Here is an 18,145-nt window from a genome sequence, read left to right on the forward strand (position 1 = left end):
TGAATAAGACCATTTGAAAAGATAGATGAAAAGGCTATGGATGTCTTGTTATCAAGACCAGTTAATCTATTAAATGAAAGGTCAGAGAAATTTTGAGGGGATATGATATATTATCAGGGTGGTAAAGAGACTCCATTTGGAAGTGTAGTGGTTATGCTTTTCTCTACTACAGAAGGGTTTCACCACTTTGCTGAGGCTGAGAGAGACTATGATTAATTGATTGAGAGCGTTCTAGCTGAAAGTCTAATCATGTTCTCATTTAAGCCTAAATCTCACCACTTTACCATAAGACTTCAATACATTTGTGTTTAAACAAACAAATATAATTACAGGAGAGTGTTTATGTAGCCAACAATTACAGAATAATGAGCCATATATCAAAGTGGACACTTGATTAAACATTTATGTCTTTGTACACTACTTACAAAGCCATTTGTATTTATTCTCATCATAAGTTTGGCATATGTCCAGTAAACACTGTAGCACTGTAACAGTCATCTGAAGTCAAATCAATAACCTCTCCTTAGATTTACAACACCAATGGGTAAAGGAAGGAAACAATCAATAATCCAAAAGTTTATCCTTACAGGAATAAGATTGCCAAATATATCACAAGAGTTCTTGGAATGGTACAAATGAATTAGCTGATGTCTGGTATCTGGCCTGTGAGGTCTCAGTGTGTACTAAAATAAGCCAGAGTAACTGATCCATCTAATTTTAAACTGAGCTAAATAAGGACTGCTTGTTGAAGATTATCATCCCAATCATCCCAAAACTTCCTCCATATCTCCAGTGTTCAAAGCCTTTTTTCTTTTCAATTTCTTCTCTTTTGTCTCCTGTCTCTTTAGAAGTATAGGTGCATTTTCATCAAAGAGTCTCAAAAAAAATACAAGACATCACTGTGCAGGAAACGGTGCTCTCTCTCTCTCTCTCTCTCTCTCTCTCTCTCTCTCTCTCTCTATACATATATATATATATATATATATATATATATATATATATATATATATATATATATGCGTGTGTGTGTGTGTGTGTGTGTGTGTGTGTGTGTGTGTGTGTGTGTGTGTGTGTGTGTGTGTGTGTATATATATATATATATATATATATATATATATATATATATATATATATATATAGACACACATACATACACACATACACACATACACACACACACACACACACACACACACACACACACACACACACACATATATATATATATATATTCACTTCAAATGATGCTTCAGTGCAGTGCGTATGTGTATGTGTGGGAGTGGATGTATGTGATAAAGAGAAAGAGAGAGAGAGAGAGACTGAGAGAAAGAGACAGAGAGGGAGAAAAGGAGAGATCTATCTATTTACAAAGTATGGCCGTGAATGACCTTAGCTGCTGCTGCTTTTAAGTGAAGTACACAGTCAACACTGTATCTCAATCCCTTCACTTTAGGCAATGATGTCAAAACACTGCTTGGACATTTTACTGGTGATCATAAATAAAGTAAGAAAGAAATAAGAGCTCACACAAAAACATTTCTCTGAAAACAGGGTTGGTTGTCAGGACATTTGTCAGTTTGTGGTCAGAGGCATGGTGGTGTCAATGGCTCGAAATAAGAACAGAGACAAGATCAACTGCACACCAGAAACAACAACTCGCGCCTGTTTTGCCGCTGTATGCATTTCAATAAATCTGTTGTGACTGTTTTGACACTGATGCTAGGATGGCTTTTCTTTCTCAAACCACATTTATCCCTGAAATTACACTTTGTTTTCAACCCATTCATCTTCTCACTGCAGTGTCAGAGGTCTCAGTGTCCTCTGTGAATGAACATCACTACTAATGGGCACTAATCTAAAACAAATTTCTCACAGTAAAGTACCACCATTACGCCGTAATCAATTAATGTGCGTCAGTATCTTCTGTAGCTCCACTTGTCAATGTTAAATCACTATTGTGTCATACTGAGTCGTCATGTAACAATATTGATGGATTGATGGTTTATACGTTGACTGTCTCTTTGACATAACAAACTGGCTTGTAACCTTCAATACCACAGCTCCATTTATCAGCGTTAAAACAATACAGTGACGTGATGCACTCACATACCCATAACAGCAGTTATTCGGATAATCTACACTACAGCACTATTGCGAAGCAATTATTGGGGCTGTGTATTTCACCGCCATTCTGCTGCTTAGTGTTTAACCATCATTGTGACGTAATACACTGACATATAACCATAACTATGGTAATTGTATTTGTCAATGTTGAACCACAACTATGCAATAATGAACAGTCAGAGGCATAAGCACCATCTGTTTTGTGTATTGTCTTTGGCTGACTTACCACAGGGCTCTCCATAATGCCTTTAAGGAAGATGAGGTCCAGGTCATTCGCTGCAGTGGAACTGGTGCTGTCACTCATCGTGTCCAGGCCATGCTGCATTGCTGAGGAGAGAGGAAGGGAGATATAGAAAGTAATGTGAGAAAAGATGTTGGGGCTATTTTGGCGAGGAAATCTTTTAAGGGCATAGATGTAAGAGCACTCCAGGTATAAATGAACAACATTCCTTATGTAGTCCCTCGGAGAAGAATCAGAGGTAGATAGAAACATCTCTGCGGATGCTTTAGTAAGAGACATGCTGAAAAGCAAATTGCGTTGAGATGAATTGAGGTGACAGCTTCTGCCAGCATTGATCAGTACACAACACTGCACACTGTCTTCAGTACACTATTACAGACATCAAAGCACCACACAAACCACTGTCCAAAGAAAGTACGGACCACAAGTGAATCAGTCAAGAAAACCTTATTCAGTATGACTGAAAGTGTCAAGTACTGAATTTTTTCTATTGGTTTAATTACCAGCCTCTGGCTGTGCCACTAGCTATTTCCTCCTGAAGGAAGCTGCCAGCTCAGTTAGGCTTCGACAGCACTCCGAGGTCCGCAGAGTGAAGGAAGCTGCCAGCTCAGTTAGGCTTCGACAGCACTCTGAGGTCCGCAGAGTGAAGGAAGGTGAGCTGAATTTTGACAGTGAGAAAACCATGCAAAATATGTCGAATAAGTAATACTAATCTGTTTTGGGGATCGGCAAAATGTCCATGAAATCTCACAAATGCATATCAACCTGTTACCACACATTGGAAACTTGAAGATTGTATCTAAATAGTAGACTCTGTGGGTTAAACAAAGATTTCTTAAAAATCAGCTCTCCCAGCTAAATATAGTTTTGTTATACGAGATAATACTACGTTAACCATACTGATGACTGAATCCAGAAATTGGGCCATGTCTCAGTAGCTTAGCTCTCCTTTATCTAACAGCGGAGGGGGAATTTCTGAAAAGTTTTCTACATCAAACACTTACTTCCCCTATTTCAAAGCCTGAGAATGTTTCTGTCTTTCACAGGCTTCTCATTAAGACCAATCATGTACAAATGTTACACCAGACCTTACACTGAGGTAGGTCAGAGAGACAGGAGGTAATGAGAAACACAGACAAGCGCTGTCCATAGCTGTCTGACCCCTTTCTCTTTCATAAAAAGGACCACATAATTACAGAAAAGTCTTTTTTTCCTCTTTTTGTAAGTCATGGCGAACTTTCAGAAAACCCCTTTTTTCAGCAGAAAAAGCCTGTGCGGGGGCCCAGCTTACAGGTTCTGCATAATTCTCTTTAATTACCAGCCACCTCAACAGCGCCTCTCTCCACTCACACAGCACTTTCTGAGCTTCAGTGTTCTTCTCCTTCATTTCAACACACTCACACTTTTCTCCTCCTCTACTCCACACACTGTGAGCTCATACACTCCCATGTCTGCTCCTCTTTGCTGTCACCGCTCTTCATTTCCCATAATACAGACAACATCAAAAATGAGGCATGGAAATGTATATCGGCCTGAAAACAAGGAAGTATGTGTAATGATCCATTTCCTGATGGGAATTTAGTGTAGGTGACCACTTTGTGGATTATTCAAGATGTTCATTTTAGCAAATGTAAGGGACCAACAAAGTAAAGTTACTTTGCAAGTTACTTGCAAACTAACCCATTAGGTCATAAACAGGCAGTGAAAGAGAGAGAGAGAGAGATGGAGAGAGAGAGAGAGAGAGAGAGAGAGAGCATAAAACAATGTATGGCAGAAGATGGTTACAAAACATATCTTAGAAAACCTGTTTTACATGCTCCACTTGATCCAGGTCTAAAAAGGGACTTGGAGAAAGGGCACAGCGAAAGGATTATCACATTCCACCGGACTAATTAATGAAGCCAAATGGAGGGCTGTTGGACAGCGTCCAATGAGAGCAGGTAAATAAACAGGATCGACATGAAAACACTTCAAAGGGAATTCTATACATTTGCCTTCTCAAGAGAGGCTGGAAATACTGGTGATTTGCCAACTCATGGCTCTGGTCCAAGTTCTGGAGGAACCACTGAACTGACCTGCAATTCATGAATATGAACCAGGCATAATCATTTACCAAGAAAGACAGTTAAGTTTATAGAGGTCAATTAATTTTTATCCCAGTAACCACAAATTACTCCATTAATTACCATAACTATAATATTTTTTCTCAATAAAGTTTCTTTTTAAAATCAAAAGTCTAAATGACAGTGCACTGCACGCACACCATCTGTTTCTCTGATTCTACCTCTCTGTCTTTCTGTTTCACTCACTCTCTCTCTCTCACACACACACACACACACACACACGAGCCGCTCATTTCACACCCATAACCATACATTATAATTTCTAAATCATGCAGTGGGATAATGCTGTTATTAAAAAAAGATAAGGACAATTTAAAAAATGTCTGTGAGGGCATGACAAACACAGAAAGATGGATTAACCTCTGGATGGTGTCTGGGGAATGTTGAAACACGATCCAATCTCTGTTGCTAAGTTGCAGCTCATTCACTGTGTGTGGATGACTGTGTGTGTGTGGATGACTGTGTGTGTGTGGATGACTGTGTGTGTGGATGACTGTGTGTGTGGATGACTGTGTGTGTGTGGATGACTGTGTGTGTAGATGACTGTGTGTGTGGATGACTGTGTGTGGATGACTGTGTGTGTGGATGACTGTGTGTGGGGATGACTGTGTGTGTGGATGACTGTGTATGTGGATGACTGTGTGTGTGGATGACTGTGTATGTGGATGACTGTGTGTGTGGAAGACTGTGTATGTGGATGACTGTGTGTGGATGACTGTGTGTGTAGATGACTGTGTGTGTGGATGACTGTATGTGGATGACTGTGTGTGGATGACTGTGTGTGGGGATGACTGTGTGTGTGTGGATGACTGTGTGTGGGGATGACTGTGTGTGTGTGGATGACTGTGTGTGTGGATGACTGTGTGTGTGGATGACTGTGTGTGGATGACTGTGTGTGTGTGGATGACTTTGTGTGTGGATGACTGTGTGTGTGGATGACTGTGTGTGTGGATAATAATAATAAAAATAATAATAATACATTTATTTATAGTCCAATATCGCTATTTATAGTCTCAAAGGGCTTTACATGTCCATAACAAAGTAAAATCAAAATTATATTATCGACAAGTTCAAGAAAATAAATAAGTCTTTAGTCTCGTTTTAAAGGTATTGAGAGAGTTCACCTCCCTAATTTCTGTAGGTAAACCATTTCAGAGGAAGGAAGAGCGGTAGGAAAAGGCTCGGTTGCCAGCGGACTTTTTAACTCTTGGAATGACTAATAGTCCAGAATCTTGAGAGTGCAGGGTACGAGGTGGGTTATAGGGTGTAATTAAGTCAGACAGGCAGGAAGGCGCAAGCCCATGTAAAATTTTATATGTTAATAAGAGGACCTTAAAATCTGCCCTTGCATGAATTGGGAGCCAGTGAAGCGAGGTCAGGACAGGGGTAATGTGATCAAACTTCTTCGTTCTGGTCAGAATTCTAGCAGCAGCATTCTGGACCAGCTGAACACTATTGGTACTAGAGGCAGGCAGGCCAGAGTAAAGAACATTGCAGTAATCGAGGCAAGACGTGACGAATGCGTGAACAATGGTTTCTGCATCAGCCATACTTAGAAAGGGCCTAATTTTAGCAATGTTACGGAGGTGATAAAAGGCAGTTTTGGCTGTGTTCTTGATATGAGTGACTAGTGAGAGACTAGAGTCAAAAATCACACCAAGGTTTTTAGCTGAAGAGTTTTGAGAGATGATGCAGTTGTCAAAATTTAGGGTAAGATCGCTAAAAAGATGCTTATACGTGGGGGGACCAATGACCAGCATTTCAGTCTTGCCTGCCTGTGAATGACTGTGTGTGTGGATGACTGTGTGTGTGGATGACTGTGTGTGGGGATGAATGTGTGTGTGGATGACTGTGTGTGTGGATGACTGTGTGTGTGGATGACTGTGTGTGTGGATGACTGTGTGTGGGGATGAATGTGTGTGTGGATGACTGTGTGTGGGGATGACTGTGTGTGTGTGGATGACTGTGTGTGTGGATGACTGTGTGTGGGGATGACTGTGTGTGTGTGGATGACTGTGTGTGTGGATGACTGTGTGTGTGGATGACTGTATGTGTGGATGACTGTGTGAGTGGATGACTGTGTGTGGGGATGAATGTGTGTGTGGATGACTGTGTGTGTGGATGACTGTATGTGTGGATGACTGTGTGTGGATGACTGTGTGTGTGGATGACTGTGTGTGTGGATGACTGTGTGTGTGGATGACTTTGTGTGTGGATGACTGTGTGTGTGGATGACTGTGTGTGTGGCTGACTGTGTGTGGATGACTGTGTGTGTGGATGACTGTGTGTGTGGATGGCTTTGTGTGTGGATGACTTTGTGTGTGGATGACTGTGTGTGTGGATGACTGTGTGTGTGGATGACTGTGTGTGGGGATGTTTTTGATGTTCATATGCATGTTGCACATGTGCAAAATCCCGCAGGGCCGTGTTACACAGCAGGAAAAATGCACACAGTGCACAAGAGATCCTATCCCTCTAGACCTCCACAGAGCAGCAAAACAAGGCACAGCACACCTGATCTTCCTCAGTCCTTAAGCATAGCACACCTGACTTTCCTCTGTCCTTAAACACAGCACACCTGATCTTCCTCAGTCCTTAAGCATAGCACACCTGATCTTCCTCAGTCCTTAAGCATAGCACACCTGATCTTCCTCAGTCCTTAAGCACAGCACACCTGATCTTCCTCAGTCCTTAAGCATAGCACACCTGATCTTCCTCAGTCCTTAAGCATAGCACACCTGATCTTCCTCAGTCCTTAAGCATAGCACACCTGATCTTCCTCAGTCCTTAAGCATAGCACACCTGATCTTCCTCAGTCCTTAAGCATAGCACACCTGACTTTCCTCAGTCCTTAAGGACAGAACACTGTAACTCTGCTGATGGTCAGGTTAAATGCAAGGTGGAGGGTGGCCACATTTTAAAATATGTAGCCATAAGATCTGTAACATGTCAACACAAAACCTGACCTCGTTGGCAAACTTTAATTATCCTGTGCGCCCAAGTTAGCTTTTACGCAAAGGGAATGATGTGACCTGGTTAATTGATTGAATGACTGAATGACTGACCATATTATTTAACAGTTTAACATTGATTTGCTTTTGGTGCTGTATAATGGCTGAGATTTAAAAATCAATATATTCTTCCTCTCCATTTGCTTTGATCATACATTTAAGGCGATGCAGGTTAATCCCGTATGCCTTAATCCTTAATGCAAATGACTCGAGTATACCGAGCATACCAAATCTAAACTCAAATGTAATACTACTCCATTCTTTAAACGAGACCTCTTAAACTGGGGCATCATGGAGTTTTTACATAATGCCCACTCGAATCGCCTATTGACAAATAACTGTGATAAATGTGTTTTGTTGCCTTGTTACAGATGTTCTGGTCAGGATGTAGTTAAGTTGTGGCCACATATTAAGAAGTCTTTCCCGCAAGATGCTAAATAAAGCACATAAAGCAGTCCATTCCAGTCAACAAGTCAGATCGCACAGCAAAAATAAAAGTTACAAGAGAAAGTAAAACATGACACATGTAAGGTATATTGATCGAACACTTGTCCCTAACCCCCTAGCATCCCAGATGATTCTGAGATTATTCAAGTCATCTCCTTGAGTAGCCATCTATGGCACATGTCAATCAGCATCCAAAGAACTCCAAGTAATATTGCACTCTAAATTCGACAGCAAGAACAGGTTTTGTTGTCCGCACAAGTGCGTATTTCAACTTCTTCCTATTTCGTATTTCATTTTCAAGCCAGCTGGAATTCGCTCTTCATTCTTCACTTAAGTGGGTTTACTTTATGGCTCCAATTCTATCACAGCATTGACTGACACTTCTTGAAATTGCCTAAATCACCCCCAAGCTCACAAATGTAACCAACTCTGACAGAGTACTGCTCTGAGAGTTTCTGAGTCTTAGGGACTGGATAAGATCTCAACTCAAATTCTGGTTTCCTGCGGCGAAACTTAATTATACCAGCATCCCCAGGTAAGAACTCTAATAAATGGGAAGAGATTTAAATTGTTAGTCTTAAGGGCTTGGAAAAAGGAGAGTTTGATCATCGTTACGTGATGTTAGAGCAGGTGCTTGCTTAACATGTCTCTAGTTACACCCTATTATGATGCAAACCTGTTCTTTTCAGGATCTATAATCTTCACACTCAGCCAGCTACATTTAACACTACCATCTGATGCTCCATTGTGTGTGTGTGTGTGTGTGTGTGTGTGTGTGTGGGTGTGTGTGGGTGTGTGTGGGTGTGTGTGGGTGTGTGTGTGGGTGGGTGGGTGGGTGGGTGGGTGTGTGTGTGGGTGGGTGGGTGGGTGGGTGGGTGTATGTGAGTGTGTGTGTGTGTGAGTGTGTATGTGTGTGGGTGTGGGTGTGTGGGGGTGTGTGTGTGTGCGCGTGTGTGTGTGTGTATGTGAATGAGTAAGTCAGGAAAAGGAAGATAGAGATACAGAATCAAATGCAAAATGTTGTGTGTCCCTGTCTCTACGTGAGCTAGCAGGCTTCATTAGAACATGTTGATAAGCTAATGGTTTGGTACATTGTCATTTCCTTAAGACTATAATTAATAAAATGAGAGGCTTAGCATTGTACATCATCACCATGGTAACAGCAATTCCAGAGCTTTGAAACAAACAGGGGAGGGGAGAGGGTCAAGCTCATTATCAGGCTTAAGGTCAACGTCCCAGTAAGATTCGATGACATTTAAATGACACGACTCTCCAAGGAAATACAAACAGAAATATATTTGACCCATATACAATCACAGCTTAATGAGCTTCAACAATTCATTAAATGTGGAGCCACAGAGGTTGGCATTAACCTCTCTCTCTCTCTCTCTCTCTCTCTCGCTCTCTCTCTCTCTCACAGCACATCTGCATTCCCCAAGAAAAAGAACATCCTAAAACCCTACTATCACAATGTTGGGAATAAGATTCATCGTGATAATGCTAGAGTGCTCGCTCACACACACACACACACACACACACACACACACACACACACACACCAATTAAAGAGGTAGTGGCTGTCTGCCAGTCGTTCACACAGAGCTTTCACCTCCTGCCTTTCCCTATCGCTGTCTCTCCTTCCCTCTTTCCCTGCTCCTCTTGGTTCATGCTGTAATTGTGGATCTAATGTGTCTTTCACTGACAGTACTTCAAATGAAGCCTTTCATTATAGCTCCATACAGTTTCATTTCATTTTGTTATTATACTTATTTCATTATAGCTCAGCCTTTCATATTTCCCCTGTTAGAGGAATTTCACAGCATCACTTTATAAGTTCCCTTTTATTATCCTGTATGAACAGAGAATTGGTTTCACCCATTAAAACAAGCAAAGAGTCTGTTGAAAATTTACTCAAACCAATGTTATGACTCAGCTGAAAGCCCAATGAAATGACACAATGAAATCATGTGAGAGATTGAAAGATTTAACTTTCCCATTTTACAAGTGTGTATTTGTATGTGTGTGTGTGTGTGTGTGTGTGTGTGTGTGCAATTTGTTCAAGACATGCATACATCATTAAACAGCTTCATTTATAATGTATGAAACCTGCTTTCCCCTCTGTTAACCTTAAAGACATCCTATCAGTACAACACCCAACTGCACCCACTTCAATATAATTACATCAATCAATACCGTGACACCCCTCTCTCAGGACATTACTGCACTGGAAGACATGGCTTTTCCATGCAGGAAAATGTCTCTTTTTAACAGCATGAGAAGAGCTTGACATTTCAGACATTAAGAAAGGAAAGTAAGAATTTGTGATGTTTTGAATCGACACAGTGAGAGGAATTAGTTGTGTTGAACTTTGGGGCTAGAGAGGGCTTCATACTGCACCCGGGGCTCAGTTGAGTTAACAAACACCGGAAGGTAAACAATCCTAATTGGGAACTTGTCTGTCATCCAACCCCCCCCCCCCCCCCCCCCCCCCCTCACCCCCGTTCTCTCTTCCCTACCCCACAATTTTCAGACAGATTTAGACAGCGAGAAGTTATGGAGATTAGAATGAGGAGAAAACGGTTTCTCCTCCCATTAAAATGAAATATGATATACAGAAGTTTTTGAAAGAACACAGCTGAATTTTCACAGCACAGGACTTGAACACATCACAAAAAACTCGAAAGCATCAGAAGCAAAACCAGACTCATTCCGGTGGCTATCACAACAGTCAGAATACACACTTATGAGAAGGAGGAGTAAAAAACTGTCATCAGCATCATTTGAATCACTGATCTAATAGCCTCTTCATGCAGTGCAAAAGACATGATGTAATGGCAAACAACTGATTTTCAGCATTTTTATCATCATCATCATCATCATCATCGTCATCATTAATATCATTATCACAATCATGATTAGATCTCTTTCTCACCTCCAGGGCTCTCTAGTGAGTTGTATGAGCCGGTCTCCTCGAGAGACAGTCTGTGAAATAGACTTCCAGCCATGCTTCCCAATCTCACACACAGCTGTCATAGACTGAAGACTAAAACCAACTGATACGCTCTCTCTCTCTCTCTCTCTCTCTCTCTCTCTCTCTCTCTCTCTTCTCATGCACAGTTTCCAAAATTTCTCTTTCATTCTCTTCCGTTCCCTCCCTTTCCTCACCACCTTGACGTCAGTGCTGGCTACCAGGGAGCTTCCACTCCCTTCTCCCTCTCTCTCTCTATCTCTCTCTCTCTCTCCCTTTCCCACTATTCTACTCCTTTCTCTTTCCTCCATTATTCTACGATTCCTTCTATTTCTCTCCTGTGCAGTACAATAACATGTGCCTCTACATCTCTCCTCACTTATTTCATTCTGTTTTCTCTCAAACTGATTATTCAAACTCCTACCTCTCCCTTTCCTTCATCCTCTCCCTTCCTCCTTCATCATACTTTCCATCTGTCTTCCTCATTCATCATACTTTCTATCTGTCTTCCTCCTGCATCATACTTTCTATCTGTCTTCCGCTCAATTCTTCCTAAGGGTCTAGAATTCTTCCGAGAGAGCTCCCTCCACCTTCTCCTTCTCCCCTTTAGTTTCTCTCTCTCTGTCTCTCTCTCACTCTCTTTCTCCCTCTCTATTTTTCTCTCTGTCTCTCTGTCTCTCTCACTCTCACTCTCTTTCTCCCTCTCTATTTCTCTCTCTCTCTCTTTCGCTGAGTCTTTCCTTCTTTCTTTCTTTCTTTCTTTCTTTCTTTCTTTCTTTCTTTCTTTCTTTCTTTCTTTCTTTCTTAATGCCTTACAGGCTCCCTATGGGAGTAAGGCACATCTGAAGGGGGAGAGGAGAGGGAGTGTAATCGGTCCTCAGAGAGGGGAAAGAAAAAGGAAAGCAATATATTTCGCTAACAGCAATTTTGATTCTAAATGGACAGAGTAGCAAAGGCATTTTGTTTTGATGATATCATTAAAATGCCATTCAAGCCTCTGTGTTGATATCACACCTTGACAACCATGGTTCATATCATGAACAAGCACCAGTCGCCTTTCTACTGAAGAGAGAGATTCACAGTCTGAGCAGTCTAATGTCTACTGTTGCAATCATACTCCAGTTCAGCTGCCATGTCTTTTCTAGTTAAAGACAAGCGACAGGTAACAAATGTGGCTAAAATGGGGACTGAAGTCTTTCAGACACCAATTTGCTCAGTTTTGGTCCATTAATATAATGCTGTGAAAAAAACAAAACATAAGAAATGACTTCTCTGCTGCTAGTCTGTCTTATAAAAATGCCTCCTCAGTACAGCAGTCTTTGCTAATTGAGAGAAAGCTTATTGTTTGACAACAAGATTTTTATATCTGACCTCAAACTGTTTCAACCGACCACTCTGACTTTAATGTCTCGGCACCCAGGCTAGACTGATAAAAGAGACATCAAAAAAAAGTCATTACACTGAATCAGTGTTGGCTCCAGGCTATTTCATTCCAGTAAATCTGGATTTCAATTAAATAAATTCCAGTCAAATTCACGGTCCAACAATAAGCTTTTTTGATATTCATGATTCCAGTGGTTAACTTGTGAATAGCCTGGTGATAACATGTGAAAGGGTCGACCGGGCGAGATAGGTCAAATCATGTTTTAAGATGTTATTTAAAAGACAGGGCAATCATTTCAGATGGCATTAGTGGAAACTGAGGGGACACATTCAAAGTTCTAGTGTAATATTGTTCATGAGCAAAACCACAAATAATCCCACATATTTTCTCTATTCTACCTAAGGCACATGTCTCTCTCAGTCTCTCTCTCTCTCTCTCTCTCTCTTTGTATCTCTCTCGTCTGTTTCCACAGTCAAACCCATTTACCAGACATCAGAAGGCAGAAAATGCAGGCTGATAAGCAGTCAGCGTCGATAAGCAACAGACACGGTCACTTCAGAGGCAGGGGATTTGCTTTTCTCCCCTCTTCTCTCTCCTTCAAACAACTTTCTCAAGGTTGGTCTGAGTCCTATTTGTCACTTTCTGGCTCACTCTTCACCCCTCACTCTTCCTCTTGTCTATAAAATTGACTTCTTCTATAGATGAAGCAATATTAGCTAACTCAGTTAATCAACGACTCACAGAAGTGTCCAGAATATGATCACTACACTACCATGAATACCAGTCTTGTCTCAAAAAAACTGACAGCCGTTCCAACGTACCGGTGACGTGGAAGAGAAAAAAAGAAATCAGAACACAGCTCATTTTCATGAATTACTAAATGACTGACCCTACTTGAACTCTCCAAGATACAGTAAATTGACCCCTCTTGTTTCCTCTCTTCCTCTTGCTCTCTCTCTCTCTCTCTCTCTCTCTTTGTTAGGGAGAGGGATTTAAATCTCAGTGAAATGCTCCACTACACTGCTCATTGCAGCGTATTAGTCCAGATTTACAGTACCCTGTCCAAAACACTGTCAGCACCATCCCTCTCTTACCCACTAGATCTTTCCTCATTTCTCTTACTTCAGTGCACATATCTTAGTAGCAAAAAAAAAAAAACTACATAGTGGTCAAACACAAAACATCTATGAGGATTAGTTCTGGAGTTGCATGCTGCAAACGCAAATCGTGTCAGTGACAGAATATGATCATCCAGTCACAACGTAACAGTGGATATGTGCATATCAGCGTAGAAACATTACCATTAGCAAATATTACTGGTCCAGAAACCAGTGAGTTGTAAAGTTCTCGGCATACTTCTGTGGTTCTAGTTCCTTGTTGATAAAAAGTGTTGTTCCAATTATGGGAATGTGGGTGTTAAAAAGGCTTAGCATAGAGAGTTTCCCTGTTTTCGTTTACCTATGTTCTTATTGGTTAATAAGAGACATGACTAATGTTCCATAACTATGAGCCCGCCCCCTAGTTAAGTTGTTGTTGAGGGGAAGAAGTTTAGCGGTGCTCTGAATTAACTACGTGTTGTAATTGTTTATGGGCATGTGTGTGCGTTCTTGAAACCCTAACCCTAGCACTGCATCAAAGAAAACAAAGTGGCAACTGGACACCTGTGTTGCATGCCCTGGAGTGGTCACAACTATTCCGAACCACATCATAAATAGATTCAATCTTTAATAGTGAGTTATGAGTTATGAGTGTTACAAGTTATGATATGTGTGGCCTATTAACCACAGAGAGAGAGAGAAGGAGAGAGGGAGAGAGAGAGAGAGAGAGAGAGAGAGAGAGAAAGGAGGGGTGACAAAGAGGCTCTTACCAGAGTCTGAGCTGGCTGATGCCACAGGCATTTTGGTATTTTGGGGCTTCTGTCTGCGTCACAAAATTTCTGGGGTGAGCTACAATGACAAAAGAGAAGAGAAACAGGATAAATACAACATCCTGTAAGACAACTGATGCTTGTTAACATATCACAGGACTACTTAACAACTTAAAACGATAACTTCAGTCTTCAATGTGACCGACATTTTTATTTTTGCCTTCGGTGAGCATTTATAAACCTAGTTATGTTGTCTAATCCCACACATGGTGATTCTGGTCCAACAGAGACGAACAAAAGAGAAACAGAAGCTTTCTTAGACACCCACACTGTCCATCTGCCCTGCCAGCCAGGACAATCTAGCACTAAAATTATGACTGAGGTTCTCACGCTAATCACTCATGTGTGGTTGAGCTATTACCTTATTCAAAAAACCACATGACCATGAAAAAGTGGATTTTAATGGCTTCAAAACAAAACAAGGGGTAAACCGCATGGCTTTTTCTTCAGCGTGTTAAAAAACTTCTCTGGAACCATCATCTTTCTGAAACACATATGTTTTACCAAAAATAATGCACCTTCATACATTGGAGCCGCATTGCCTCTAAAAAAGAAAATGGCACACTGATAAAGGGAGCAATCTACCAACCACATCAATGTGGGTTCAAGGCCTCGGCATGATTGCTAATACGCCCCTGAGTACACCAGAAGGCAGTCTAGGTATGTGACAGTCTTGGTCTGCGTCAGTCTAGATATGCAAATGGCTTGTTCAAAGATCCAGAGCCCAGGTATGACAGCAAAGTCAATTAAGGAGAATGCAATTTGTAAACAACAAAAGCTAAAAAAAAAAAAAATGGTTGAGAGTTATGACAGATGCTAGACACTGACTAAAGAGTGCTGTATAATTATACTGTGCATTCTAGGACTTTGTTGGATAAAAAACAAAAAAAGGCTGACAGATGAAACAATGGAAGAACAGAGAGGGAGAAGTGACTGAAGATGCAGAGAGAGAAAGAGGCAAAATAAATAAATAAACTGTGTAAAGATCGTGAGGGAGGTAGGGGTGGAACCCAAGGACATTGTTTCCTGGTTGTCATGACAATACTGACCCACAATAAGGTCAGTAAAGCAGACCAGTGAAAAGAGTGGCTTTCCTCGGGGAACCACTCCACTGGCTGGGAGAGTAACAAAAATAAAGAAAGAAAAAAAGAAAGAAAGAAAGAAAAAAAGAAAGAAAGAGGTATGGTCCACAGCAGTTTTGAAGACATACACTTACAGTTCTGTTAAAAAAGAAAAATATGGCAATACCTCAAGACCTTTTGTGTTTCATCAACTAAGACACACATTTGCACCTCACGGCTAGACACGCACATAAATATAAAAATTCGGGCAGATACAGCAGAAAAGACACTCCCCCTAAACCATCAGCTGCAGCACCACAGCAGGAGAGAAGCACCATGTCTTTGAAATGACATCTGAGACGGTTCAGCTAATACCGTGATTATTCTAGAATATACAATCAGACCGATCAAAAGTTCACACTTTTCCTCTTCAAAACTAACAAACTGAGACAGGTAAGCGGTCTTGTGTAGCAACACACACAACTTTGACTCATACTGGACACACATTGACTGACTGAGGAGCTGGATAGAGAGCTTTGTGGACCTTATTCTTAGCTCGGTGTGTGTGTGCGTGTGTGTGTGCGCGCGTGTGTGTTATTCTGTGTGTGCATGTGTATTTCTGTTTGTGCGTGTGTATTTCTGTGTGTACGTATGTGTGCATGTGTGTGTGTGCGTGTGTGTGTGTGTGTGTGTGTGTGTAGTGCACTGTTGTAATGCTGTGTACCAGTCTCCGAGGCTTAGCGCCTAAGCCTGGCCCGTTAGCACAGGGACATGACAGCACTTGTTAAAGTGAAGCTGCCAGTGAGGCAGCCCAACAGTGGAGAGGATTACCACAGTCCAGGGCCTCAGTTCAACATGGATGAGGAAGAAATCAATAGCGTAACATTTTGCCAGCCTTTTCCTCTTACTCTTTTTATCTCTCTCCATTTCCCTTCACTCTGCTTCCTTTTCATTCAGTTTTCTTTTTCTGTGTTTTTCTTTTTTTTTTTACCCTTTTATTTATTTCCTTCTTGTTTTTTGTAAACGACAATATTCACACAGAGAACAAACGATACAACCATTTTTTTTAAGTCCGTGAAAAACCAAACAGTGTACAAGGTTATACTACATCGTAATGTGGTTAAGTTCATCAGTATCCTCTTAGAGAGGTGCTGCTATGCAACTGAGTGAGAGGATGAATATGATGACCAGTGAGTCTCCAGTTTCACTAACAGAATTTGTTTTCCCATTTCTCTCTCCTCTCTCTCTCTCTCTCTCTCTCCCTCCCTCTCTCTTTCTCTCTCTCTCTCTCTCTCTACCAGTAGGATTAGCCCCCCACTGGTAGAGCTGTTATGACATAAGGTTTCCTGTGGAAACACACAACCCAGCAATCAACTCCTTTCAACACAGTGAACTGGGGCACAGTTGTGAGAGAGAACAGGGGAGAATACATAGAGATACATATAAGGTGAAAGAGAGTTACTCTTGTCTTGCTGTGTGAATGGATAGAGACACAAGTAATTGTGAACCAGGTTAACAAATATGACTATTACCTAACCTGCCTGCATATATTACTTGGGAGGCTTGAAAGAAAAGCTGTAACTGATGTTGCATTGTGACTGATAGCGCCACTGGATCACACTGATGACCACACCATGCAGGTCAAGCTAAAAATCCATAGCACAGAAATGGACAACACACCTCATTATGGCCACTGAATAAACATAGAGTTAAAATGCACCATCAGACAGAAAGCTTGGAGTGAGCATATAACATGACTACTGAACCTACAGGGAACGGCAAAAATAAAGGCAACACCAGTATCAGAGCCTCACTTGAGCTATTGGAGAAGAACAATAGAAGCAGTAGCTGTCTCCTGGCATGAATTTGGCCTCTGGTCAAGAACAGGGTGAACTGCGATTAAGCTAACCACGTGACTTCAACATGTTCCTGTGTTCAGTAGACCACTGCTTGTGTTCATTGGAAATTTACATTTATAGTTCATGCACCATGGTCTGACCATAACGTCAGACCGAAGGTGGATTGTTTTTAATGAACCTGCACCCATAGATCTTAGACTGATATTTGCTGTCAGCAGACTCAGAATTGCTTCACAGTATTGCCTTGCATCACACATCAAAACAGAGGCACCAGGGCTTGGGAGTTTGTATTTTAGAAAACCTTTCATCCAGGTTGATGATTGCTTTTTCCCAGACATCAATGCCAGCATCCCCTAAGCTACACTTCATTGTAAAACATGAGCATGTTGAATAGTGTTTGTCATTGAAGCAACTGCTACATTCTACATTCTGCATTCTACAACAATCACCCCTTCTTCACGAAGATCTGTCTCCAGCCACGATCTGCAAAATAATGGTTGACTGGGCCGGTGTAGCCTTTTGATACAAGACCCAAAGCGTGAATAGATGATGATGCTTAATTAACTCTGGAACCACACCTGACTGGCCACACGTTTTTTAATATACTTTGTGTGCCCCTCATTTAGTCGAAATGCTTTCGTTGTTTTGTCGGTTAACTCGGTCTGGTCGAGCAGTGGATTCTACAGAAGCCAGCGACATGCCATCTTGATCGATTACACGTGTGTGTGTGAGTGCACAGTGCTGTCAGGCTTGGCATGCCAAAAGCCTGCACACAAACATCCAAACAGGCCCTAATCCATGAGTCCTGATGCAGCTGACGTCCCATGCCACTAAAAATAGCCCTCCAGTCTCCCACAGGTTCTGCTCTTCTCATTACTTTACAGGGGAAAACGGTCGTATCCAAGACAACCGCAAGCGCCTCACTCCGCTTTTATTTTTTTCCTCCTTTGTGCTGCTTCTCCATGGCAACAAGAGAAATTGCATAAAATAGTTATGAGCC

The 18,145-nt window shown here is 41.4% G+C and overlaps 1 protein-coding gene across 2 annotated transcripts in view; it reads right to left on the reverse strand.

Annotated features, from left to right (window-relative positions):
• mpp2b (MAGUK p55 scaffold protein 2b) overlaps window positions 1-10,951 on the reverse strand; it is a 21,451-nt gene extending 10,500 nt beyond the window's left edge. Inside the window, exons 1-2 of one of the 2 annotated variants that reach the window (XM_030774334.1) lie at window positions 10,879-10,951; window positions 2,351-2,451 (exon numbers count right to left, since the gene is read on the reverse strand). In XM_030774334.1, the coding sequence (XP_030630194.1) occupies window positions 2,351-2,451; window positions 10,879-10,951 (174 nt within the window). Of the gene's footprint in view, window positions 1-2,350; window positions 2,454-10,874 lie in introns of both variants that reach the window. The other variant, XM_030774333.1, reaches the window with a different exon arrangement.
• Window positions 10,952-18,145: the final 7,194 nt, after the last annotated feature.

Source organism: Chanos chanos, chromosome 5 (assembly GCF_902362185.1).
Source record: "Chanos chanos chromosome 5, fChaCha1.1, whole genome shotgun sequence".
NCBI classification, from domain to species: Eukaryota; Metazoa; Chordata; class Actinopteri; order Gonorynchiformes; family Chanidae; genus Chanos; species Chanos chanos.